Below are 25,407 nucleotides of genomic sequence, written 5' to 3'. Positions count from 1 at the left end.
TCCCCTCTGCCCCACCCACCACATCGCTTTCATCTTCTATGAAGAAGAAGCCCTTTAAGTCCGACATTCGGGTTGTTATTAAAGCCTACGGCGCCGTCGTCACGGCGACAAAAGGCACCACAGCGCAGATTAATAAAAGTTTAGAGAAGCTGGCCATTAACCGACAGCCAGTGTTTATAGCCTTATTTATCCCGTGGTAGAACAAGCACTCATTGTCCCACACACACTCACAGACACGCACACACACACACAGACACACACATACATGTACATATACACACACTGAAGCACTGATACTCAAACATTCTCATACACACACACTCACGCACTTAAATGAAAACTCAGACTAATACGCCGACACATATACATATACAGACACACTCAGATTCATACACGTACACACTCATCCACACGCACGCACGCACGCACACTCACGCACACACTGACACTCACACTCTATACATACACACACACGCACACACAAGGACACACGCGCTGAGATGAAGGATGGGCTGAATCGGCTCGTTATTTACGCACGTGGATCTATCTGCCGCGATTAGAAAGCCAACCAGATGTTCCTTAGTAATTCCAGGTGAGTCCCATTCATCAAGGGTGTCACTGAACAAAGATGACGCCCGCAAAGACACGGGGACACACACAAAGGCATGCACACACCCACACACACACACATAGGCGATATAGACACACACACGCGTTGACAACATTTATACGTGAAACCATCCATCATACACATTTTTTCTCCCCTTTTCTTTACATCACCGTCCATCCGTCTGTCCGTGTCCGTATCCCTTTGTTCAACTCCGAAAAACTTTATTTGCTTGGGATTGGGAACGGCAGGCCATAGTAATCAATCGTAGAACAATCAACCACGAAAAACCGGTTTGATATTAATGGTTAATAACCAGAACATATTGGAGGAGAGGGAGAGAGAGAGAGGGGGGGGGGGGGGGGGGGAGAGAGGGGGAGAGATAGAGAGAGAGAGAGAGAGAGAGAGAAAGAAATTACATTGCGATAAGAAAGGGAAAAAAGGACACAGTACATAGAGACCGATACAGAGAGAGAGAGACAAATGGATTACGCAGAGAGATTATTCACTCACACGTGGCTCTGGGACCACCAGTATATGTAAAATGTTTCCATCTCCATCTCTTGCCCTCTTATACGCACTCTCTTTAATGCTCTCTCGCTCCCTTTAATAGTCATCCTCTCCCTCTCTACTCTGGAAAAGTGATTGTGATTTCAATGGAGCTATGCAAGAGTTATTTTGATTACTGGACATTACTTGAAGTACTGTAGAGTGAAACGAGCTTTGAAGGGTGTGTGTCTGTCTGTGTGTGTAAGTGTGTGCCTACGTGCGTGTATGTACTTTAAAAGATGATTCACAACCGCTATACGGCTTGAGAGACATTGACGTCTGTTAAATACCGCCCCCTTGTGGGCAGATGAGGAAGGTGCAGCAAGAAGAACATGAATGATGGAAACTCTGGCCGTGTATGTGGGTGTTGAAACAGAAAATCCAGACAGAGCTGAGTGGGCACGAGGAGGCCCTTGAGGAGATAAAGAAGAAGAACAAGGAGAAGGACCCGTCCCATAGGATCATGGGACAGATCGACCTCACCCAGGTACACACACACACATACCCACACGTAGAAATACACACAGAGACATACACACTAAGACCCACACACCTACACATAGATCTACACACACAGACCCCCGCACCTACACACAGACCCACACGCCTACACATAGATATAAACACTTAGACATATAGACACACACACTTAGACATAGATAGATATACAGACATATACATATAGACACACACACATATACAAACAGACATACACCCACACGTTTAGACATATTGTATGGACATACAGTCATACATGTCAACATAATTTACATACACGCACGCACGCACGCACGCACGCACGCACGCACGCACGCACGCACGCACGCACGCACACACACACACACACACACACACATACACACAAATACAAGACAGACATATAAATAGATATTCTTCTCATTATACTAAATGCTCTTCTGTGTGTGTGTGTATGTGCGCGTGTGCGCGCGTGCATGTATGCGTGTGCGTCCCTGCAGAAGATGTTGGGGGACGTGTGGACAAAGTTCCGTCTGTTCCAGAAGCCGGCGAACTTCGACACGCGCCTGGCCGACTGCGAGCGCACGCTGGCCGGGGTCAAGGGTCAGCTGGGCGTGCTGGACGTGCGCAGCGTGGAGCTGGACGTGGTGCAGTCGCAGCTGGAGCAGTGCATGGTGGGTAAAATGGGTCAATGCCAAGACCTCCGCGGTTTGGTGGGTCAGCTGTACCCAGATATGGATATCAGGAGTCTGGACCAATAGCAGGGCAGCATAGCATCCCTGCCTGTAGGGAGGATAACTGAATTGGTGTCTGGGGGGGGGGGGGGGGATAATGCATTAGAATACATGGCTAGCTTGTTGGATAGTAGCAGACTGGTGTTGACAATGAAGTACAAAACACCAAAAAAACATTGTTTTTCAAAACACGACCGTGACAGGCACGGTGACAGGAAACAGTCTTAAAGGAAGGAAACCCGAACCTCTGTGTTTTGGGAACCGCTTTTTTGTTGTGTTGTATAGAGTGAGGCAGTGGAGTAAGACAATGAGAAAGATGGGACTAGTAAACACTGTCTGTCTGTCTGTCTGTCTGTCTGTCTGTCTGTCTGTCTGTCCGTCTGTCTTTCCATTTGTCTTTCCATCTCTCCATCTGTCCGTCCGTCTGTCCATCTGTCTCTCAATCTGACCTCGGTCTGTGTGTCCATCTCTCCATCTGTCCGTCCGTCTGTCCATCTGTCTCCATCTGTCCGTCCGTCTGTCCATCTGTCTCTCAATCTGTCCTCCGTCTGTGTGTCCGTCTCTCCATCCGTCCGTCCGTCCGTCCATCTGTCTCTCCATCCATCCGTCCGTCCGTCCGTCGGTCCATCTGACCTCCGTCTGCGTGTCCGTCCGTCCGTCCGTCCGTCCATCTGACCTCCGTCCGTGTGTCCGTCCGTCCGTCCGTCGGCCCGTCCGGTGGAGCAGAAGCTGTACAAGGTGCTGAGTGAGGTGAAGGGGGAGGTGGAGACGGTGATCAAGACGGGCCGGCAGGTGGTGCAGCGGCAGCAGACGGAGCAGCCCAAAGAGCTGGACGACCGGCTCACCGCCCTGAAGCTGCTGTACAACCAGCTGGGGGCGCAGGTACACGCACGCACGCACGCACGCACGCACGCACGCACGCACGCACGCACGCACACACACACACACACACACACACACACACACACACACACACACACACACACACACACACACACACACACACACACACACACACACACACACACGCGGCTAGTCCCAGCGGCGACACGGCTGCGACCTCTTTCCGCCCCGTCCTCACCTGTGTCTCCCGGGGGTGCGCTTGTTTCCGGCGGCCCAGGTGACGGAGAGCAAGCTGGAGCTGGAGAAGAGCCTGAAGCTTTCCAAGAAGCTCCGCAAGGAGCTCAACTCCCTGACGGAGTGGCTGGCCGCCACCGACGCCCAGCTCACCCGCCGGTCCGCCGTGGAGGGCATGCCCAGCGACCTGGAGGCCGAGGTGGAATGGGCCCAGGTAACGCACCCTCCTCCTCGGACACGTATAGACACCCTCTCTCCCCCTCCTTTCCCCTGTGTCTGTGTCTCTTTGCCGCCCTCTCTCTCTGTGTCTCCATCTCTCTTTATCTATCTCCCTCTCTTCCTCTGTCTGCGTTTCTCTTGACCTCCCTCTCTCTCTCTTTCTTTCTCTTCCATCCCCCTTTGCCCTGGCGTTCTCCGGGTTTTCCTCCCTTTCTCCTCGTCTCCCTCCCCCCTTCTCTCTCCTCCCCTCTTCCCCCCCCTCTCTCCGTTTAAATTTGGTTACTTTCCTTCCTCCTCCATCACTAACCCCAATGCGCTCCTCTACACCCACCTCCACTCTCCCTCCCTCAACCTCTCTCCCCTCCCCTCTCCCTTCCCCCCATTCCTCCCCCTCCCCTCTCCCTTCTCCCCTCTCCTCCCCAACCCATCTCCTCCCCCTCCCCTCTCCCTTCTCCCCTTTCCTCCCCCTCCCCTCTACCTTCTCCCCTCTCCTCCCCCCTCCCCTCTTCCCTTTCCTCCCCCTCCCCTCTCCCTTCTTCCCTCTCCTCCCCCAACCCATCTCCTCCCCCCTCCCTTCTCCCTTCTCCCCTCTCCTCCCCCACCCCATCTCCTCCACCCTCCCCTCTCCCTTCTCCCCTTTCCTCCCCCAACCTCTCTCCTCCCCACTCTCCTCTCCCCCCTCCTCTCCTTCTCCAATCCCCTCCCCCCTCCGCTCTCCCATCTCTCCCCTCTCCTCCCCCCTCCCCTCCCCCATCTCTCCCCTCACCTCCCCCAACCCATCTCCTCCCCCTCCCCTCTCCCTTCTCCCCTCTCCTCCCCCAACCCATCTCCTTCCCTCTCCCCACTCTTATCTCCCCTCTCCTCCCCCAACCCATCTCCTTCCCTCTCCTCACTCCCATCTCTCCCCTCTCCTCCCCCAACCCATCTCCTCCCCCTCCCCTCTCCCTTCTCCCCTCTCCTCCCCCAACCCATCTCCTTCCCTCTCCTCACTCCCCTCTCCCCTCTCCTCCCCCAACCCATCTCCTTCCCTCTCCTCACTCCCCTCTCCTCCCTCTCCTCCCCCAACCTCTCCCCCCCCCCAGTCGGTGGCGGGGGAGACGTCGCGCCGGGAGCCCCAGCTGCAGGCCGTGGGGGAGCTGGCGGAGGCCCTGAAGGTGGTGTTGCGGGGCCACGGGGGCCTGGTGGACGACAAGGTCAGCCTGCTGCGCTGCAACTGGATCGCCGTCACCTCGCGGGCGGAGGAGTGGCTCAACCTGCTGCTGGTGAGGACCCCCCCCCCCCCCCCACACACACACACACAGACACACGTACATGTGTATACACAAAGGTACACACACTTGCGTACACACACGTTCACACACCCACACACGCCTCCATGTAGCCTTTTCCGACGAAAGCGAGGGGCTTGTGGCGTGTGTGGTCGATGTCTTTCCGACCAATAACACATCCTACCTTACTTCTTTCATTTATTTTTCCGGCCTGAGACTCTATTATCTTTAATGGAAACGTTAAGTTTGCCATGCACACCCACCGCCCACCCCCCAGGGGGCACCGACGTCAGCCCTCTCTCTCTGTGTCCCCGGGCGGCAGGACTACCAGCGGCAGATGCAGAAGTTGGATGGAGCGATAGAGGAAGTGAACAAGTGGATAGAGGGAGCAGAGGGAAAGATGGACCAGATGAACAGCCAGGGGCCCAACGACGCCACGCTCAAGGTTCGGCTGGGGGGCCACTTCCTGTGCCGAGTGGGGTCACTTCCTGTCCCGCCTGGCTCGTCGTTGATTGTGTCGATATCGTGTGTGCCTGTGTCTGTGTTTTCTGTGTGTCCGTGTTTCATCAATACATTTGCGTGTGTTCACATGAATGTCTTGCGTGCGTTTGTGTGTCTGTACGTGTCTGTGAGTGTGTGTGTGTGTGTGTGTGTGTGTGTGTGTGTTTGAGTATATCTGTGTGTGTTTGTGTTTGTGTGTGTATCTATCAGTGTGTGTGTGTGTGTGTGTGTGTATCTATCTTTGTGTGTTTGTGTGTGTATCTATCTGTGCATGTGTGTGTATCTATCAGTGTGTTTTTGCATGTGTGTATGTATCTATCTTTGTGTGTTTGTGTGTGTATCTATCTGGGCATATGTGTGTATCTATCTTTGTGTGTTTGTGCATGTGTGTATATCTATCTGAGTGAGTGTCTATGTGTGTGTGTGTGTGTGTGTGTGTGTGTCTATCTGTGTGTGTGTGTGTGTGTGTGTCTATCTGTGTGTGTGTGGTGTGTGTCCATCTGTGTGTGTGTGTTTCTATCTGTGTGTGTGTGTGTGTCTATCTGTGCGTGTGTGTGTCTATCTGTGTGTGTACCTCATCCTCCTCCTCTCCTCCCCTCCTCCTCCGCCCTCCAGACGCTGCGGGCCGAGCTGGAGGCGACGGGCTCCAGGGTGGAGGAGCTCCAGGCTCTGGCCCAGGACCTCACCTCCACCCGGGGGGAGGCCTTCCACCGCCAGGTGGGCCAGCGGCTGGAGCTCCTCCGACGGCGCTACGACGCCATCGCCCGACGCATCGGGGAGGCACAGGTAGGGAGGGAGGGAGGGAGGGGAGAGAGGGAGGGAGGGGGAGGGGGGAGGGGAGAGAGAGAGAGGGAGGGGAGGGAGGGAGGGGATGGGGGGAGAGGGGAGGGAGGAAGGGAGAGGGGAGAGAGGGGGGAGGGGGAGGGGGGAGGTGAAGGAGGGAGGAGAGGGGAGAAAGAGGGAAGGGAGGCGAAGGAGTGAGGGAGGGAGGGAAGGGAGGCAAAGGAGGTAGGGGAAGGGAGGTGAAGAAGGAGGGGAGGTAAGGAGGGAGGGGAGGTGAGGAGGGAGGGGGGTGAAGGGGGAGGGAAGGGGAGATGAAGGAGGGAGGAAAAGGAGGGAGGATTAGGAGGGGAGGAGAGAAGGTGAAGAAGGGAGGTTAAATAAGGAGGGATGGTGAAGGAGGAAGGATAAGAAGGGAGGAGAGATGAGGAGGCACGCCCAGCAGCCCTTTTACACCATCACTGGGAGGGATGGGAGGGTGAGATGGGGGGATGGAGTAAGGGAGGGAGGGAGGGAGGGAGGGAGCAGGGGACTGGAGGACAGTGGAGGGGTGGGGGGGACAGAGAGAGAGACAGAGAGAGAGAGAGAGAGAGAGAGAGAGGGAGAGAGAGAGGGGGTAATTTCTTTAGAGAAATTACTGGAACATTAAATGGATGGATAAAAATTGTGTGTGTGTTTTTGTGTGTGTGTGTGTCTGTCTGCCTGCGTGTCTCTGTGTGCGTGTGTGTGTGTGTGTTTGGTGTGTGTGTGTGTGTGCGCGCGCGTGTGTGTGTGTCTGCCCGTGTGTGTGTGTGTCTGCACATGTGTGTGTGTGTGTGTGCAGTCGGAGGCGTCGCCGAAAGAGCTGGAGCACTACCACAGCGAGGCTCAAATCTGGCTGGACCTCCTGGAGGAGGAGGCGCAGCAGGGGGAGAACCTGAAGGAGGAGGATTTCCAGGAGGACAAGGTCCCTCACACACACACAGAAAAATACGCACGCACACACACGCACTCACAGACACACTTTCACCATGGCCATGCCCAGGCATGGTGAGGTCCTTCAGAACAAGGCCGTTTTGGATACAAAACCCACTCAAATATTGTTCCCAGTGATTCCCACTCTCAAGACCATAATAAACAAAGTGAGGTCATTAAAATGTCTGTCTGCATATTGTGTACGTTCACAATATAGTAAAAGTTGTAGACATTTTCATCCAAACCAACCGACCAACTGAGGCAGACAAGGCTTCGAGGCGTGCATATGACGTGTCATTAAGTAATACATTCTCACACAGTCGTTTAAACGTGGCTCTCCCGTGACCCACTTTATCCCCTGCTGTCGGCCACTTATGTCTCCCGACCCACATATGGACACCCACTGGTTGAGCAGGCTGTGAATGAAGCTATCAAAAAGAGGCCGTTTCACACAATCAGACCTGGCTCAAAAGCTCGTCAAAAGACTGCAAGTGCGAGTTTAGGTTTTACCCAGCGGTTGTGACCGGCGAGCCTACGAGCCGTTTGATTTCATTTTCGTGAGAATCACAGACATGTATTCAAGCACCCATACCCATTTCAAAATGTATGCATCAATCTGTGTGTGTGTTTCTGCGCGTGTGTGTGTGTGTGTGTGTGCAGGACTTTGAGGAAGGTGCAGTGAAGGAGTTATTGTTGAAAGGAGAGAGTTTGCAGAAGAGAGTTCCAGACGAGGACAAGAGAGAGCTGATCAGACACAAGCAAGACCAGCTCAACAGCAAGTACAACACTGTGAAGGTACACACTCGCACACACGCTTTGCACACACAAACACAGGCAAACACAGACAAATGCCACAGTAAAGTAATTTATTTCATCAGCATTTTTCAGGATGGCTTTGACCTGCATTTATCTGTCTGAGGGTCTGTGTGTGTGTGTGTGTGTGTGTGTGTGTGTGTGTGTGTGTGTGTGTGTGTGTGTGTGTGTGTGTGTGTGTGTGTGTGTGTGTGATGTGTGTCTGTGTGTTTGGGTGTGTGTGTGTATATTTACGTGTGTGTGTCTGTCTGTGTGTGTCTGTATATATATCCGTCTGTATGTCTGTATATATTTGTGTGTGTGCGTGTGTGTCTGTGTGTGTGTGTGTGTGTGTGTGTGTGTGTGTGTGTGTGTGTGTAGGACCTGCGAGTGATGAGGAACAGGAAGGCGCTGGCCATCGCCCCCCAGTGGTACCAGTACAGGAGGAAGTCACATGACCTGCTGGCCTGGCTGGACGACATCCAGCGCAGCGTGGACCAGCTGCCGGACCCCCCGGAGGAGCAGAGGGTCAAGGTCAGAACACGCACACACACACACACACACACAGTCACACAGTCACACACAGACAGAGACAGACACGCACACACACACACACATATATGTATACACACACACGCGCACACACACGTACACACACACAGTCACACACACACACACAGACAGCGACAGACACGCACACACACACACACACACACACACACAGAGACAGACACACACACACAGTCACACGCACACACACACACACAAAAACACACACATGCAAGCACATACGTACACACATATACACACACAAACACACACACGCACATACATGTATACACAGACACACTCACACAAACACACACACATATATACAGACACACACACACACACTCACACTCAAACACAGTTTGGCTGGCCAAAGGGGTCACAACCACACCTCATTGTAGGCATGTATTCTTTTAAATTGATGTCAAATTCAGCGTTTCAGCTTTCATAACACCCTTGTAATGGATTAGGCCTGAAAATGCGCAGTTTTCATGGTTAAAGGCTCATATTTCACACAGTTTTTTCTCAAACCTGCACCAGTGTACACATTCCACATGCACTCTGGTAGTAGTCTGCTATGCATGAAAGCCGATTATACCCTTGTAATGAAGGGTCAAACTATACTACAGTTCTAACCGTAACCGTGTATCAAAACGCCCTGTTTAACGCAGTCTTTTACGTTGTTTTGTGCTCAGCTCTAAAACTGCGTCGGTAAATAGCCGTCAATAAATAACCGTCAATAAATAGCCATCAAAACGACCTCTTTTATGCCGTTGTAGAGTTGTGGAAAAACGTTGTAAAGGCAGGGTTTTGTAACCACCAAAACTATGCATTTTACGGCGTGATAAAATACAATGGTATTAAACGGTTAAAAATAAAAGTTTACAATGAGGTGTGGTTGTGACCCCCTTTGGGCCTTCAACACACACACACACACACACACACACACACACACACACACACACACACACACACACACACACACACACACACACACACACACCAAACACATTCACGCACACACACACACACAAATGTCCTAATAAATATCCTAGATCAGATTAATTTAAACATTTACCTAGGTGCTGTTATTTCCTTTTCAACCTTTAACTTTTGTCTCTCTTTCGTCTCTTACTCTCTCTCTCTCACTCTTTCTAACTTTCTCTACCTCTCTCTCAACCTCTGTTTACATGGTCCATAACTGTCATGCTATGATTATTTTTCTGTTTCAGCATCCTGTCTGTGGATGCCCTATATAGTCCTTCACTGCCTCCTAGTGTCTTTGATGCCCTCATGTTATTGAATTCTTGTTAATGCCTTGAAAACGTATATGGTCCTTGACTTCCTTATAATGTCCTTGACTTCTTGTTAATGCCCTTACCGTCCTTATATTGTCCCTGACTTCCTGTTACTATCCTTGACTTCCTGTTACTATCCTTGCCTGCCTTATATGGTCCCTGACTTCCTTATATGGCCCTTGACTTTCTCTTAGTGTCCTTGGCTTCGAAGTCAAGTGTACTTGACTTTGTTTTTACGGTCCCAGACTTACTCTTGGTGACCATGGTGACCTTGGCTTCCTTATGTTACCCTTGACCTCCTCTAAATGTCTTTGACTGTGTCTAATGTCTTCTCCTTCCAGGTGGTCACTATGACATTTCGCTGAGTAGGCCTCAAGTACGCTCACTCGCACGATCCCGTCACGTCGGCCATTGCTGCTCCCTGATTTGCTGAGAATCCATGCTGTTTTTCTAAATGTCCAACTGCCCTCTCTTTCTCTCTCTCTCTCTCTCTCTCTCTCTCTCTCTCTCTCTCCGTGTTAGTCATACTCTCTTGCTCTGCTTCTTTTGTCTGTCTGTCCATACATGAATCTGCTTCTTTTGTTGTCCCCGCCACCTCAGGCCAGATTGGCATTGCCGTTAGCCAATGGTATTTCCAGACACTAAATGATACCACGGCAACACAGTGCTCTAACGAATCAGAAAGGCCGCCGAGTAGTCTGTTGTCATAGACCAGCCTTAGTGTTTCTCTTCCTGATGTAAATAAAGTTTTAAAGGCGCCATTTTACCAACTATGCTTGTTACTTGGCTTGTTCAAATCAAAGATAATTAATTAAAAATCACTTTGCATTTATGTATTAGTTGGTTGATTTCAACACAAAAGCACAAACCAATGATGTTGTCTTATTTTTTCCACACTGTGTTTTTGTCGAGCTGAGTGTGTTTGCCAAATGTGTGACAGAAAGTCAAATTTTTTAATCTGTGTTTATATTTTCCTCATGGTTCAATGTGTAAAAATAATCAAACGCACCCCTACAGTGCTAGCCAATAGCCAACAAAGTGACTATCCTGGTTGATTTTGCCCAATAGGAAATTGGCTCAGAGTTCGACCAGAAGAAGGAGGAGCTTAAGGAGGTGCAGGGCTTAGCCAATCAGCTCTCAGAGGCAGGAGCTGCCAATCTGGTGGAGCCCCGCCTACTTCAGCTGAACACCCGCTGGGTGGAGGTTGAGGGAAAGTTCTTACCCTTCAAAAGACATTGTGTGAGTTTCCGTAGAGGCCTGACTTCTCCGTTCACTAACCCTATGAAGACCTTACTAACTAGAGTTTAACTTCTTTACTGCCTGTCTGCCATTTTGTTTGACTAACAGTGACTAGACACAAAGGCTCACCTCTCAGGTTAAAAAGGAATGTTTATTCACTCAATAAATAGTATTTGTAGCCTATTTAAAAATGAATACATTAAATATCTGAATCTCCAAAATTTTCTAGTATTTTTTAGGAGATTTTAAGTGTAATGAATGATGAAGTTATGATTGTTTCACTTCAAACTAACTACATAAATACTGTTTTCAATATTTAGCATGAACTGTCAATGTCTTAAATGGTGCCTATTTGAATTTAAAAAAAGGTAAAAGTTAAAATAAGTAAACCAAAAGAGAGGTGGAGGTTTTTGAATGCGTTTTCCTTTTTTCTTTTAGTTTATTTGCTTCATTGTTTGCGTGTGTCACCTTAACAACGGACCACTCTCATTCAATGCCATGTCTGGTTCTGTTTCAATGCATGCCTAATGCTAACCAATCGCATCTCACAGCTCCTCGACCAGCCAATCAATGAAGACGTATGTATACAGTCATGTGTATCACAATCACAATCGCATACGCCCACCTGCCCCAGTGTATATCAAAGTCACGAATCACACTTGGACAAAATCCGCTTTTTGGGTTGAATCTGATGAAAGAATTGAGATTCACAAGGCATCATAAGCACATTGTAATGTATAAATATATTATTATATATATAATAATAATTTATAAGACATATATTGCCATTGGTTCCTGTCAATAGTTCAATCAAAGTTCACAGGCTAATAAAACCTGAATGGGTTGAACGCTGCCTTGCTCAGGGGTGAAGGAGTCCACTCCACTGGTCTTGATGCTGTGGCACGTAGTGTCCTTATCGCCCTGGAGACCAGCTCGTTCAGTTCTGAGGGGCTCCTTAGGATTATATTAGTGCTTTGAATAAGTAGCTCAGTGCATTAACCTTCTCTTACTCTGGAATAAGCACTCTTCACTCATCGCCATTTATTGGTTATTCCACATAAAATGCATTCGTTCATTCAATTTAAAATAATTTGGTTGGACAAACAGAAATTATAAAAGTCCGCAAAAATAAGAATTATACAGACACTACTAAAACTGTGAGTGTTATGCATGACATAACCATATTTTTATGATTTATTGTAATTTTGTGGAAATGTAATTATATATTTCCAGAACATACAACTTCTGTAAAATACTAGTGGCCTTATCCACAAGGATTGAACAAATACCCTGTAGTCATGGTAACACGGTGGCCTGTAGTCATGGCAATGAGTGCCTGTATCTTCCACAGCGATGGCCGTTCCCCGGGACTGAGAATGTGCTTATGATGCTCTTTATCGAAATCAGAAATTTGTTAGAGTTAGTTAGTTATGAATTTAAGTATATTTTGTCCAAGTGGTTTAGAAGAACACAATCTTGTGAGTTTGGTTGTGATGGATTTATTCTTTGGATTTCCTTCTCGGTTCAGTGTAGGAATCCTGTAGGACCCTAAAATACACACACCAAACTACATATCCAAGAATCCCTGGAGTCAGCCAGAGTTTGGCTGGGGTTTATATATCTGTGCAATTGAAACTGGGACACCCAGTACCCGTTGCGTCATCGAGCCCTTTTAGCACACAATTGTGTGCGTACACATTCAAATACACACCATCACACCCACACCTTTTTCCAGAGAAACCAGTCACGCACACACATTTCAACATCAACACAACACCTCACACAGGCACAAATTGAAGGCGCGAAAAGCTTGCCTCCCTCAAACTATTAATTTTCAATCCTATTGAATAGAAAATTAACCAGGTAGCACAAAGACAAAAAAAGAAACCACAATATTAATTCCAAACAATGTTTCTGTCCTTGAGCCTTGAGCCTATGAACCGGGACCAGCTCTAGTTTATCAGGAGTGGCGCTTGTCTTGTTGAAGCACCATTCAACAGGCTTCTGCTGCTGCCAGGTGAAACGACCTCGCACAACAAACCGCAAACCCCCCAGCCGGGCTCTGTCTGTAGGGCCCTAGATTTTATCGCTTTATTTTCCGAATTGATGAACCGGGGCGGTTGTGTGTCTCATTATCTGTGGTATTTCGATGCTCCCTTTGCCTGCGCCACACAGCATTATAAGGTTAAACCGCTGAGTGCTTAAATGGAGCAGACGGCACCATATTGTCCAGTATTTTTAATTAAAAGCCAGGCTCTGGGAAGGGAGTTGATGCGTGATGACAGATCGTCACTACTCTAAAGTGCACCTGTGTGGATTTAGGAGCGTAATGTTGTCTTCACTGTTTTACCGTCAGGCGATAAAATCCATCAAGGAAAGCAGACTTCCCCATGAATATCTTAGTCTTTGTTCTTGTAGTTATGTTTGTTGGGAAGAGTTAAAAGATATTTCCTTATTATAACGCATTATTCGGCTGCCATTTTCCTTCAATCGCCATAAAAAAAAACCCATTTCAGTGATTGCTCTTTTCCATAAAGTATGTAGATGATTTATTCAGAGCTGTGGGAGGATTGAATTCTTAGTCAAGGACTGCTGGAAGTTAACTTCGATTCAAAGTCCTCAACATGCAATTCTTGCATCTTGAGGGGAAATGAGTCTTCTAACCCCGTTAGCATGCACGTAGCTACGCACTAGTAGCCATTAGCAGATCCAAGGAAAGAGTCTTGAGTCCTCATTTACAATGTGCACGGCCTGGATAGCATAAACAAAGAAGATCCATGTGCCAATCTTTAACAAGCCCAATACCCTGTTTAACAATACCCAAAATAAACCCAATATCTAGAATCCCAAAATATTTGACTTGTGTTATTTTTCCCCAAAAAAACCCCACCAGCGTGTAGATAACACGGTTTAGCCGCAGAGCAGCGGGGGGAAGGAGGGCCGCTCAGGCTCCTGAGAGGCTCTCTCCTTGGAACTGTTCTTGTGAGCGTTCCCTGCTGAACCTGTGTGCTGTGCCGGCTGAAGTGCCTCTCTATTCCCTGTTTAGTACTGCTTACAATGATGCTCACCCCCTGTGTGTGTGTGTGTCTGCGTGTGTGTGTGTGTGTGCGCATGTGGGTGTATGTACGTGTGTTTGTGTGTATATGCGCTTGTACGTGTCTGTACGTTTCTATGTGTGTGTGCGTACATCTGTTTTTGTGTGTGTGTGTGCGTGTCCACATGCGTGTGTGTGTGTGTGTGTGTGTATGTATGTATCTGTGTGTGTGTGTACTTGTGTGTGCGTGTGTACATGCGTGTGTGTGTGTGTACATCTCATTGTGTGTGTGTGCGCGTCCACATGTGTGTGTGTGTGTGTGTGTATCTGTGTGTGTGTGTGTACTTGTGTGTGCGTTTGTACATGCGTGCGTGTGTGTGTGTGTGTAGGAGAACATGTCTGAGCTGCAGGTGTTGCTGCGCTCCGTGTCTGAGGCGGACTTCAAGCTCAACTCCCCTGAATACTGGCCCGCCGTGTACTACAACCTGCCCCAGCAACACACCTGCATCAAGGTCTCTATCCCCTGTTTCATACTGTTACACCCTCCCCCAGCAAGGCACCTGCATCCGTCTATTCCCCGTTTAATACTGTGTTACAACCTACGCTAGCACCACAGCCTCTATTCCCTGTTTAAAACGGAATAGTGTGTGTTAGTATTTGTGCGCCTGTGTGCCTGTGTTGTCGCCGCAAAAAGATGAGAGAATCAAAGAGAAAGGAGCAAAGTGAACTCAAACTATAATCAACATGTCCCCTCACTCTGCATTACGGGGCTTTTGGTTTTGAAAGTTCGCAATTAATGTGTCTCCTCGCCCTCCCCACTCAGAGGTCGTTAGATTGGCCAGAGCCCTCACACAGAGCTTTCAAACCTAATCACCTCGAATCATTGATTCGGGTCGGGGCATTAGCCTAATTGGTTTTTTTGTAAACAATTTGCTTGAAAACACTGCAGAGCTGTTAGTCATGGTTTTAATGGAGTTCTCATTAGTTGTTTTGAGGTTATTATAATTTCACCTGCGTAATGTCTTCTGTTTTGTCTAATCTACATCGCTTAAGTTTTAGTCATAAGTGTCTTTGTTGTACTAGGCTACCATTACATACTCTGAATAGATTTAGTTTTTTTATAAACAACATAAACAAACATTTTACCCAAGCACTAAACTCAAACCTCATTGATAGCCCCACCTCAAACTAAGGTTACTGTGGTTGTGGTTTCTCATTTGGGACTACAGAGACTACAGGGACTACAGATGTCAATTGGCTTATAGCTAACTCTGGTACTGCTTATGAGCAATGCATTGTTCCTGTCAAAGAAAAAAGAAGATAAATAAGTGCCAGGTGATTATTTAGACCAATCAGAAACAGTCGCGTTGCTCTGCGAGCCGTGTGGTTCCTGTGGCTGGATTTCTGTTGGATTTTCAAACACTTCTTTGCAAAGAATGAATCTGAATCTTCTTCTACCCCCTCGTTCCAAACCTTGAACCCGCCCCCGTCCAGGAGGCGAAGGCCAGCATCGACCAGCTGGCAGCCCCGGTGGAGGAGGCCCTGGGCAGGAGGGACGAGATGGTGTCGGGGGCCCGCCCTCTGGAGGCCCAGAAGATCCACGACACGGCCCTGCTCCTCAAGACCAACTGGGACAAACTCAACAAGCTGCACCAGGATAGGCTGAGGTGAGACTAGCACGCAACGAGCTGCACCAGGATAGGCTGAGGTGAGACTAGCACTCAACGAGCTGCACCAGGATAGGCTGAGGTGAGACTAGCACTCAACGAGCTGCACCAGGATAGGCTGAGGGGAGACTACCACGCAGCAAGCTGCACCAGGATTGGCTGAGGTTAGACTAGCACGCAGCAAGCTGCACCAGGATAGGCTGAGGTGAGACTAGCACGCAACGAGCTGCACCAGGATAGGCTGAGGTGAGACTAGCACGCAACAAGCTTTACTGGGATTGGCTGAGGTAAAGATTAGAAATGTATCTGTTAAAATGGCTTATGAACTTACATGTGATTGTGTGCGTGCTTGTGTGTGTGTGTGTGTGTGTACTTGCGTGTGTGTGTGTGTTTACTTGCGTGTGCGTGTTTGTACGTGTGCTTGTTTGCGTTTGCCCGTGTGCGTGTTTGTGTGTGTGTGTGTGTGTGTGTGTGTGTGTGTGTGTGTGTGTGTGTGTGTGTGTGTGTGTGCGTGGCTCCAGGCGATGGGAGGAGTCGAACGCCAAGTGGCTGAAGTTCTCGGCGGAGCAGAAGGCGTTGGAGGAGTGGCTGGAGGGGGCTGAGAACACACTGAACCTGGCCGAGGGCAGCCCCGACACACACCGCCAGCACCTGCGGGTACCACGCACACGCACACACGCACACACACACACGCACACACACACACACACACACACGCATATGCACATGCACACATGCGCCTACATGCACACACACACGCGCGCACAGACGCACACATGCGCACATGCACACAAGCACACGCACACAAACAAACATACATGCATGCAGACTGTCAGAAGAACAGGTAACACTGACACACAAAGGCCATCATCCATGTGGGTAATACACACACACACACACACACAGAAACTGTCAGTACTTGCGGGTAAAACACATGTGCGCACGGACACACACTCACACACACAGAAACCTCTTCAGTACCTCTTCGTAAAACTGCATCAGTACCTCTTCGTAAAACACACTCACACACACACACACACACACACACACAATGATTATAACTGAGTGGATAAAAACAAGCACCCAGCAACATAAACACACACACACACAGACACACACACAGACACACACAGACGCACGCAAACATACAAAGTGCGCACTCCCATAGCCAAAACAGACACAGAAATCACCTGAATTCGTGCTGTCGTTCCTAAGCAACCGTCCGTCCGTCTGTCTCTCCACGCGCCCCCTCCACCCAGGACCTGACGGAGGCGGTGCCGGCCAAGGAGGTGGCCCTGGGCCGGGTGACGTCGGCGGGGAAGGAGGTGGCTCAGCTCAGCACGCCGGACGACGCCGGCCGCCTGCTGCTGGCCCTCAAGAACCTCCACACCCGCTGGGCCAGCGCCCTGGGACGGCTGGAGCAGCACCGCAGACGGTGGGGGGGGGTGTCAGTGGGTGAGGGTGTCTGTGGGTGGGGGTGAGGGTCTCTGTCGGTGGGTGGGGGTGAGGGTGAGGGTGGCTTGGGGGGGAGGGTGTCTGTGGGGGGATGGGTGAGTGGTGGTCATGCAGGTAGCTTACCGCGCACTTTAAGGCCCTATACAGCGGAAGTCACATGGCTTTTCGTGAGACATCCATCAAACGGGAGGTCGGGGGCGGGACATAGCTTTTTTTTTGTTAATAGATCCGTCAAAAAACCAAAGGTAGCTGTCAATCACTGTGCTGTGAGTAGCATAATCGAGTGAAGTCTAGTCTAGTGGAGTCCAATGTGTTCTAATGTAGTCTAGTCTGGTCTAATGTAATCTAAAATAGTCTAGTCTATTATAAATGAAGGTAGATTAGTCTAGTCTAATGTCACCTAAGGTAGTCTAGTCTAGTCCAATGTGATGTAATGTAGTCTAGTCGAGTCAGAATCAGAAAACTTTATTGATCCCCGGGGGAAAATTGTTTTGTTCCAGGTGCTCCGTGCAAATAGAAATTACAAGCATGGAAGATAAGATTATAAAATAGAGTCTTATGTAATCTAAAGTTGTCTAGCTGAGTCTGATGTCAGTTAAGGTAGTCTAATCTAGTCCAATGTGATCTAATGTAGTCTAGTCGAGTCTTATGTAGTCTAATGTAGTCTAGTTGAGTTGGATGTGATCTAATGTAGTCTAGTTGAGTCTGATGTGATCTAATGTAGTCTAGTCGAGTCTGATGTGATCTAATGTAGTCTAGTCGAGTCTGATGTGATCTAATGTAGTCTAGTTGAGTCTGATGTGATCTAATGTAGTCTAGTTGAGTCTGATGTGATCTAATGTAGTCTAGTTGAGTCTGATGTGATCTAATGTAGTCTAGTTGAGTCTGATGTGATCTAATGTAGTCTAGTTGAGTCTGATGTAATCCAATGTAGCCTAGTCCAGTGTAACCTGAACCAGGCTGATGAGATCTCCCTGACTGTGGCCCTCCAGCTCCTCGGAGGCCCGTACTGCGGCAGCCGCCCTGGAGGAGGACCTGGGCTCCATGCAGGCCTGGCTGGACCAGGCCGATGGGGTGCTGGCCATCCCCATACACCCCGCGGAGCCCCAGCACATCAGGGACACCCTGGTCAAGGTCCAGGTACGACCCGCCGCCCACGCACCGGACACAGGGGTCTCCACTCCCGGGCCGGAGGTTCCGGGTTGGAGCCCAACGATGTCCGCGTACTACACTACCGTTCAGAAGTTTTGGGGTCGAGCAGACACTTCATGACTTCCATGAAAACTCACACTTTCTTTTTTTTTTGCAGTTCTCAGCTGAGCTACAATAATTGCACAAGGGTTTTCTAATCATCAATCAGCCTTTAACAGTGTCTAGACTATATTTTTTTCGTTAATTTAATCTTCATTGAAGAAAGCTGTGTTTTTCTTTAAAAAAATAAGGACGTTTCAAAGTGACCCCAAACTTTTGAACGGTAGTATACCGGTTTGGGCTCCGGGAGTAAGAAACCCCCCAACCCCTGCCTGTTCCTTAACGACCTCTTTAGATCAAAAAGCTTTTCCAAAGGACTACACATTTATTTATTACGCTATTAACCGATGTAAGTCGCTTTGGATAAAAGCGTCTGCTAAATGCCCTAATTGTAATTGTAATATTAGACAGTGTCAGAGTCAGACAGCAATATATTCCTGTTTCAATCGTCTGCTAAATGCCATAAACGTAAACGTGTGTGCGTGTGTGTGCTTGTGTGCGTTTTCCAGGCGCGAGTGGACGAGATCCCCAGTAAGGCGTTGGCGGTGGAGGACCTGAACCAGAGGCTGAAACAGAACCAGGTCCCCGCGGAGAAACACGCAGACATCAGGGTCATCAACTCCCGCTTCGCCCAGGTACGCACCGCTGCCCCCTGCTGTGTGTCTCCGGCCCACAGAGCTCCTGCCATCGCTCCATGCTGGCCTTCTCCCTGAAGGCTCACTCATGGTCCCATGTCGCGACTCTTCGATGCAGTCGTAACCCTGTTTCGGTTCTGCATCGGGTGTTAGTAGGCGGACCGATCACAGCCCTTGCTGCTGCGTCGCCTCGACGCAAGGTTAACATTTCTGGGAGGCGCACGTCAGGCCCTTGCGGTTGACTCAAGGAGGGTCCGCAAGGGCGTAATGCGTCCGTAAACCCCCTTGCGTTACGTCGGCTTGGAACCGTAACTAAGTCTTCAGTCACATGGGTCCGCATGAGACGCTTTGAATGAAAGAATCTTACAAGGTGCTGAATGGTAAATAGATGGCATTGAGAGGCTCCGTCACTTTTTTACAACAGCGATTTATTCTATTCAAATTATGTGAGCTAGAAATTTGAAGAATACAACTCGCCCATCCTCGGGTCAATCCATCCAAGGAATTTTGATCGCTACAATTCTTTATTCTTGTCCACAGGACAGAAAGGGCTTCACAGGCCGACAAACATAACCCTAAAGGGCAAGGAAAAACTTGTTTTAATATCGAGGGAGAAACCTTGAACAAGTTGTAGGCGCTGTAGGTAAGATTCCAGAGGTTCAAAGAGAGCAGAAAAGAGCGGTAGAGAGCAAGAGGTTGAAACGAACAGCACAAAAAAACACTCCTCCCTCCCTGTGGTACTCCACCATCGACTAGAGTTACATTTCCCCCACCTGTGATTGACGGGCTAGATGGATTACCGGAACCAATCACGGAAGAGATGCCCTGATTGGTCAGAAATTAATCAGGAGCGGAAAATCTAACTTGGTCTCATGCAGAAGCAGGCAAAGACAACTAGGAACAGATATTCTCAAAGTCTATCTCAATTGCCAAAAGGTGTGCCGTTGTAAGCAAATTACACATCGAATAATGTCTCCTAAATCCTACCTACCGCCCCTTTTAAAAAGGGGACTGTTTCCCGTCCTTGTTGTTAATAAAGTTGTGGTGGTGGGGACCCCGCCTCTGTGTGCCGTAGGTGTCCAGGGATCTGCCTGAGTGGCAGCTGGAGATGGAGGGCCTGCTGAGGGACCTGGAGCGGCTCCAGGGCCAGCTGGCGGACCTCTCCGCCTGGGCGGCACGCACCCGCGCCCGCCTGGAGCCCAGCCCAGAGGAGCTGGAGCCCAAGGTGGACGCACACACGCGGAGACACGCACACACCGCGGAGACACGCACACACACACAGACACAAGTACAAACTCACAAACACACACACAGACACAAGTACAAACTTACCAACACACGCACATACACAGACACACACACACATGCGCACAAGTACAAACTCATAAACACGCACGCAAACACACATACACACACACACGCACACACGCTCCCAAACACACACACACACACACACACGTATTTTTATATAAGTTCAAACATCTTTATAAATCATGCCCTCACACACACACACACACACACACACACGCACACACGCACAAACACACACACACTCTTGCATACACACGTACACACTTATGAATAAACACACACACACACACATGTTCACACATACACGCACACACTCACTCACACACACACACAGTGGTGCATGAAAGCCCAAGTACACAGTCAGACGCGGGCACCACATGTAGTCACACACAAGCACGCGTCGCGGGATGTTTGGTCACCAAAGTGGAGGAGCTGGCTGGGTGACTGACGCCAGCGCTGTGCCCCCCAGCTGGTCGAGGAGGTGCAGGCCAAGGGGCCAGAGGTGGAGTCGTTGTTGGACCGGGCCAATCAGCTGTACAAGGACAACCCTCCCAGCCAATCAGACAAGGTCAGGGACGCCCACGGCCGGATGTCATCCAATCCTAAAGCGTTGTGTGTGCGTGCGTGCGTGCGTGCGTGTGGGGTTGTTTGTGTGTTTGAGGCGCTGTACAGGCCTTTGAGTGGCTATAATGGTGAGAGCATCAGATCAATTAAGTGTGCTAAATATAAACCAGCAGTCAGACAGTCCTGAGCTCTGTTTGTTTTTTGTGTTGGTCAGGACTATGCTGAGGGCTGATGGAAAGAATTAAGCTCTGTAATTTATGGGAGTGATATATGTATAGAGAATGATAACTGACCCCCTATTACAATATATGGGAGTGATATATGTATAGGGAATGATAACTGACCCCCTATTACAATATATGGGAGTGATATATGTATAGGGAATGATAACTGACCCCCTATTACAATATATGGGAGTGATATATGTATAGGGAATGATAACTGACCCCCTATTACAATATATGGGAGTGATATATGTATAGGGAATGATAACTGACCCCCTATTACAATATATGGGAGTGATATATGTATAGGGAATGATAACTGACCCCCTATTACAATATATGGGAGTGATATATGTATAGGGAATGATAACTGACCCCCTATTACAATATATGGGAGTGATATATGTGTAATATATGTGTTAAATATGTGTTTATCTCATATTTTTTGGAATTATTACATTTAAACGATTTGGAGCCTGTGTGTGCGTTTGTGCGTGTGTGTGTGCAGGAGAAGCATTCCCAGCTGACGGAGGACTGGTCAGTGATACTGGAGCTGATGAGACAGCACAGAGAGCGGATGGCTCTACTGGCGGCCAGGAAATCCCGTAAGACCCGCCTGCCTGCCTCCGCGTCTGGCTGTCTGTCCGGCTTCTCCAGATGCATCATGGGAAGGCGATATCTCTAGAGCATAACATTTATATCATTGTATGATTTTGTGTGTGTCTGTGTGCTATTTGCTTGTCTGCGTGTGCGCGGGTGCGTGTGCATATGTGTGTACGTGTGTGTGCGTGCGTTTGTGCGCCTGTGTGTGTGCGTGTCGAACGTGTGCGCCACCTTTCAGAGCAAACCCTCCTAGGGAGCGGTCAGGCGGAGTCCGCCGCGTTGGCCCAGTTCCACAAGTCCTGGGCTGAGCTCACTGATTGGCTGAGCATGCTGGACAACATGGTGCAGAACAAGCGGGTGGTGGTGGCTGACCTGGAGGACATCAACAGCAACATCCAAGGGCTCAAGGTCAGAGTTCAGAGGTCACAGACCCCCTCGAAATGCAGGCGGGATCCACAACCCCTAAAACGCAGGTCGCTCTGCGCCTCATGTAACCACTGTAACCAGGTGTTGACGTGGTTCATTCGAGTCCATAATTATGGAGTTACATTATGGGCTTGAATCAAAAGGTCGGGTTTTCAACTCAGGGTCAGGTAGCCCACCGTTGAAGCCACTTTCGGCCTGATGAGGAGATCACTTTCATAAAGGATCTCCCATCTAAAAGAGAAGAAGATGAATTACAGGCAAAATGTCCAACGCTTGGTATTTTTTTTCCCGAACAGCTGTGCACGTCAACATACTCAATGTCTTATTTAGCATCGATATTAACAAAACCATAATAGGTCTACGACTGTTTATCCAAAAGGTATCGCCAAATGGTACGGTTAGTGTTATCACGCCTGTCACACGGTCGACTGAAACTCAACCCGTGACTGACTATTCATGTAAACACAATAATGAGGGTTGTCATCCCTTAAAATGAAAAAAACACCATAACCTGCTTACTCTGCCCAGCCGGTTTTCTCTGTCCATGTAAACGTTCTCAACAACAGTTGGCAGTTTGATAGTTGTATCACGGTGAAGGTCGTTTCTCAGGCTTCCCTTCAGGAGATGGAGCAGCGCCGCCCCCTGCTGGAGAAGCAGGTCACTGCAGCCCAGAACCTGAAGAACAAGACCTGCAACCAGGAGACGCGCAACGCCATCACTGATCGCAGTGGGTCACACACACACACAGGCGCGCGTGCACACACACACACACACTCATGCACACACACACACATGCACGCACGCACACACGCACACACACACACACACACACACACACACACACACACACATACACACACACACATACACACACACACACACACCCACACACAGACTAAACACACTAAACACAGGCATTACAAGTTGGAGATATGATTTTAATCTAGGGTACAGCAAGTATAAGCACTTAATCAGGGATTTAGTAAAAAAAACAGTGAGTTACAACTGACGCTCTCCATCGTATCCATGACTACTTGTGGATCCTGTTCGTGGTGCACTTGTCCTTTTCCTCCTTACCTCTGAATGAAGCGAGTCATTTGTATTATTAGTTTATATTTTCATTATGTATTTTTATTTATTTTATTATGGAGTTATTTATACCATTATAGTATTACATTAGTTAATTGATTGGTGTTTGTCAATTTACTTATATTTCTATTCATTTTGCATTCGTTCATTCCTTCATTCGTTCACTCAATGGTTTTGTTTCTTCGTTGTAGTCGAGCGTCTTCAGACCCACTGGGAGGACTCCCAGACCAAACTCTCTGATAGGACGGCGCAGCTTCACAACATGCTGAAGGACTCCACCGATTGGCTGGAGTCCAGGAGGAAGGTGGAGCCTCTGATCAAGGAGGCCAATGAGAGGATGGATGCCATGACGGAGATCACGTACACGGTGGAGGCACTGAAGAAGCAGAACACCGAACTCAAGGTCGGTCACGTGGGAACACACACACACCCACACACACGCACACACACACGCACACAAACACGCGCACACACACACACACACACACACTCACAGACACACACACACATGCTCACACATACATGCACGTGCATACACACACAGCCACACGCATAAACATACACTCACACACACACACACACATGCTCACCCCAACACGCACGTACATACACACACAGACACACACATACACATACACATACATGCACCGCACGCATACAAACACGTGCACAAACATGCACGTAAATACACAAACACAGACACACACACACACATATGCACATACTTGATCACACACACACACAGACAAATGCGTGCACTCGCATGCACGCTTGAGTGCACGCACGCGCACAATAACATACACACTCGTACACGCACACACACACACAAACATACAAAGTACACACTCAGATAGCCAAACAAACACAGATGGCAAGACAATCACGTCAAATCTATCTAGATGATCGTAATTTCATTACAACCGATCTTGGCTTAAAATACTGGGATGAAAATGAAAAAGACTTCAGTATCAAATGTTGTACGTCAACGACTGCATCATAAATCTATGTCTTTGCAGTGATTAATATCGATGATGTACTTTCTATTGAAAATCCCTTTCCTCTCTTTCTCTCTCACGTTTCACGTCTCCATATTTCTCTTCTATCTTTCCTTCTTTCCATATATCTCTCCCCATCTCTCCATCTATTTCTTTCCCTTTCTCCCTTTCTCCCTCCCTCTTTCCTTCCCCCTCCCCTCCTCCCACTCTCTCCATCTATCCCTCCCCCTTCTCCCTCCCTCTCTCTATCTTTCTCCCTCTCTCCCAACTTCTCCTCCCTCCCTCTCTCCCTCCTCCCCCTCCCTCCATCTATCTCTCCCCCTCTCATCTATCTCTCTCCCTCTTTCCCTCCCCCTCTTTCCCTCTCTCCCTCTATCTCTCTCCCCCTCTCCCTCTCTCTCCATCTATCTCTCTCCCTCTTTCCGTCCCCCTCTCTCCCTCTCTCTCTCTCCCCCTCTCCCTCTCTCTCCATCTATCTCTCTCCCTCTCTACCTCCCCTCCTCACCATCCCTCCTTCTATCTCTCCCTCTTTTCCTCCCCTCCCCCTCCCTCTCTCCCCCACCTAATCCTCCCCCTCCTCCCCACATGTCCCTCCCACTCTCTCCCCCTCTCCATCTATCTCTCTCCCTTTCTCTCCCTCTCTCCATCTATCTCTCTCCCTCTCTGCCTCCCCTACCCTCCTCTCTCCCTCCTCCCCTCCCCCTCCCTCTCTCCCCTACCTAACCCTCCCCCCCTCCTCCCCACATGTCCCTCCCTCTATCTCTCTCCCTCTCTGCCTCCCCTACCCTCCTCCCCTCCCCCTCCCTCTCTCCCCCACCTAACCCTCCCCCCCTCCTCCCCACATGTCCCTCCCTTTATCTCTCTCCCTCCCTACCCCCACCCCCCCCCGATCCAGGGGCTGGCTAAGGACCTGTCTGCGTGGTGGGGGCAGGTGGAGCAGTGTAACTCCCAGGCAGACGGTCTGCTGAGGCAGTACTCCAACGACGACACCCACCTGGTCCGACACCTCCACGACACAATCAACGGCAGCTGGACCCACGTCAGCAAGAGGTGAGTGTACCGCCGGACGCAAGCGGACGCGCACACACAAACACGCACGCACACTCACG

General features: G+C 49.3%; 1 protein-coding gene across 2 annotated transcripts in view; it reads left to right on the top strand.

The window, feature by feature from the left end:
* LOC307075023 (dystrophin-like) overlaps nt 1–25,407 on the top strand; it is an 81,430-nt gene that overhangs the window by 5,104 nt on the left and 50,919 nt on the right. For both annotated transcript variants that reach the window (XM_079735507.1, XM_079735508.1), the window contains exons 3-26: nt 1,533–1,643; nt 2,134–2,307; nt 3,094–3,249; nt 3,488–3,658; nt 4,746–4,925; nt 5,254–5,376; nt 6,048–6,218; nt 7,036–7,158; nt 7,827–7,961; nt 8,340–8,492; nt 10,874–11,044; nt 14,468–14,590; nt 15,573–15,745; nt 16,267–16,402; nt 17,005–17,180; nt 18,193–18,340; nt 18,961–19,086; nt 20,162–20,311; nt 20,867–20,965; nt 21,694–21,790; nt 22,027–22,196; nt 22,824–22,941; nt 23,495–23,706; nt 25,194–25,348. In XM_079735507.1, coding sequence (XP_079591633.1) covers nt 1,533–1,643; nt 2,134–2,307; nt 3,094–3,249; nt 3,488–3,658; nt 4,746–4,925; nt 5,254–5,376; nt 6,048–6,218; nt 7,036–7,158; nt 7,827–7,961; nt 8,340–8,492; nt 10,874–11,044; nt 14,468–14,590; nt 15,573–15,745; nt 16,267–16,402; nt 17,005–17,180; nt 18,193–18,340; nt 18,961–19,086; nt 20,162–20,311; nt 20,867–20,965; nt 21,694–21,790; nt 22,027–22,196; nt 22,824–22,941; nt 23,495–23,706; nt 25,194–25,348 — 3,551 coding nt within the window. The remainder of the gene's footprint in view (nt 1–1,532; nt 1,644–2,133; nt 2,308–3,093; nt 3,250–3,487; nt 3,659–4,745; nt 4,926–5,253; nt 5,377–6,047; nt 6,219–7,035; nt 7,159–7,826; nt 7,962–8,339; nt 8,493–10,873; nt 11,045–14,467; nt 14,591–15,572; nt 15,746–16,266; nt 16,403–17,004; nt 17,181–18,192; nt 18,341–18,960; nt 19,087–20,161; nt 20,312–20,866; nt 20,966–21,693; nt 21,791–22,026; nt 22,197–22,823; nt 22,942–23,494; nt 23,707–25,193; nt 25,349–25,407) is intronic.

Source organism: Pollachius pollachius (assembly GCF_949987615.1).
Source record: "Pollachius pollachius genome assembly, chromosome: 4".
NCBI classification, from domain to species: domain Eukaryota; kingdom Metazoa; phylum Chordata; class Actinopteri; order Gadiformes; family Gadidae; genus Pollachius; species Pollachius pollachius.
The sequence above is the reverse complement of the archived record's forward strand: the minus strand, read 5'-3'. Positions and strand labels throughout refer to the sequence as shown.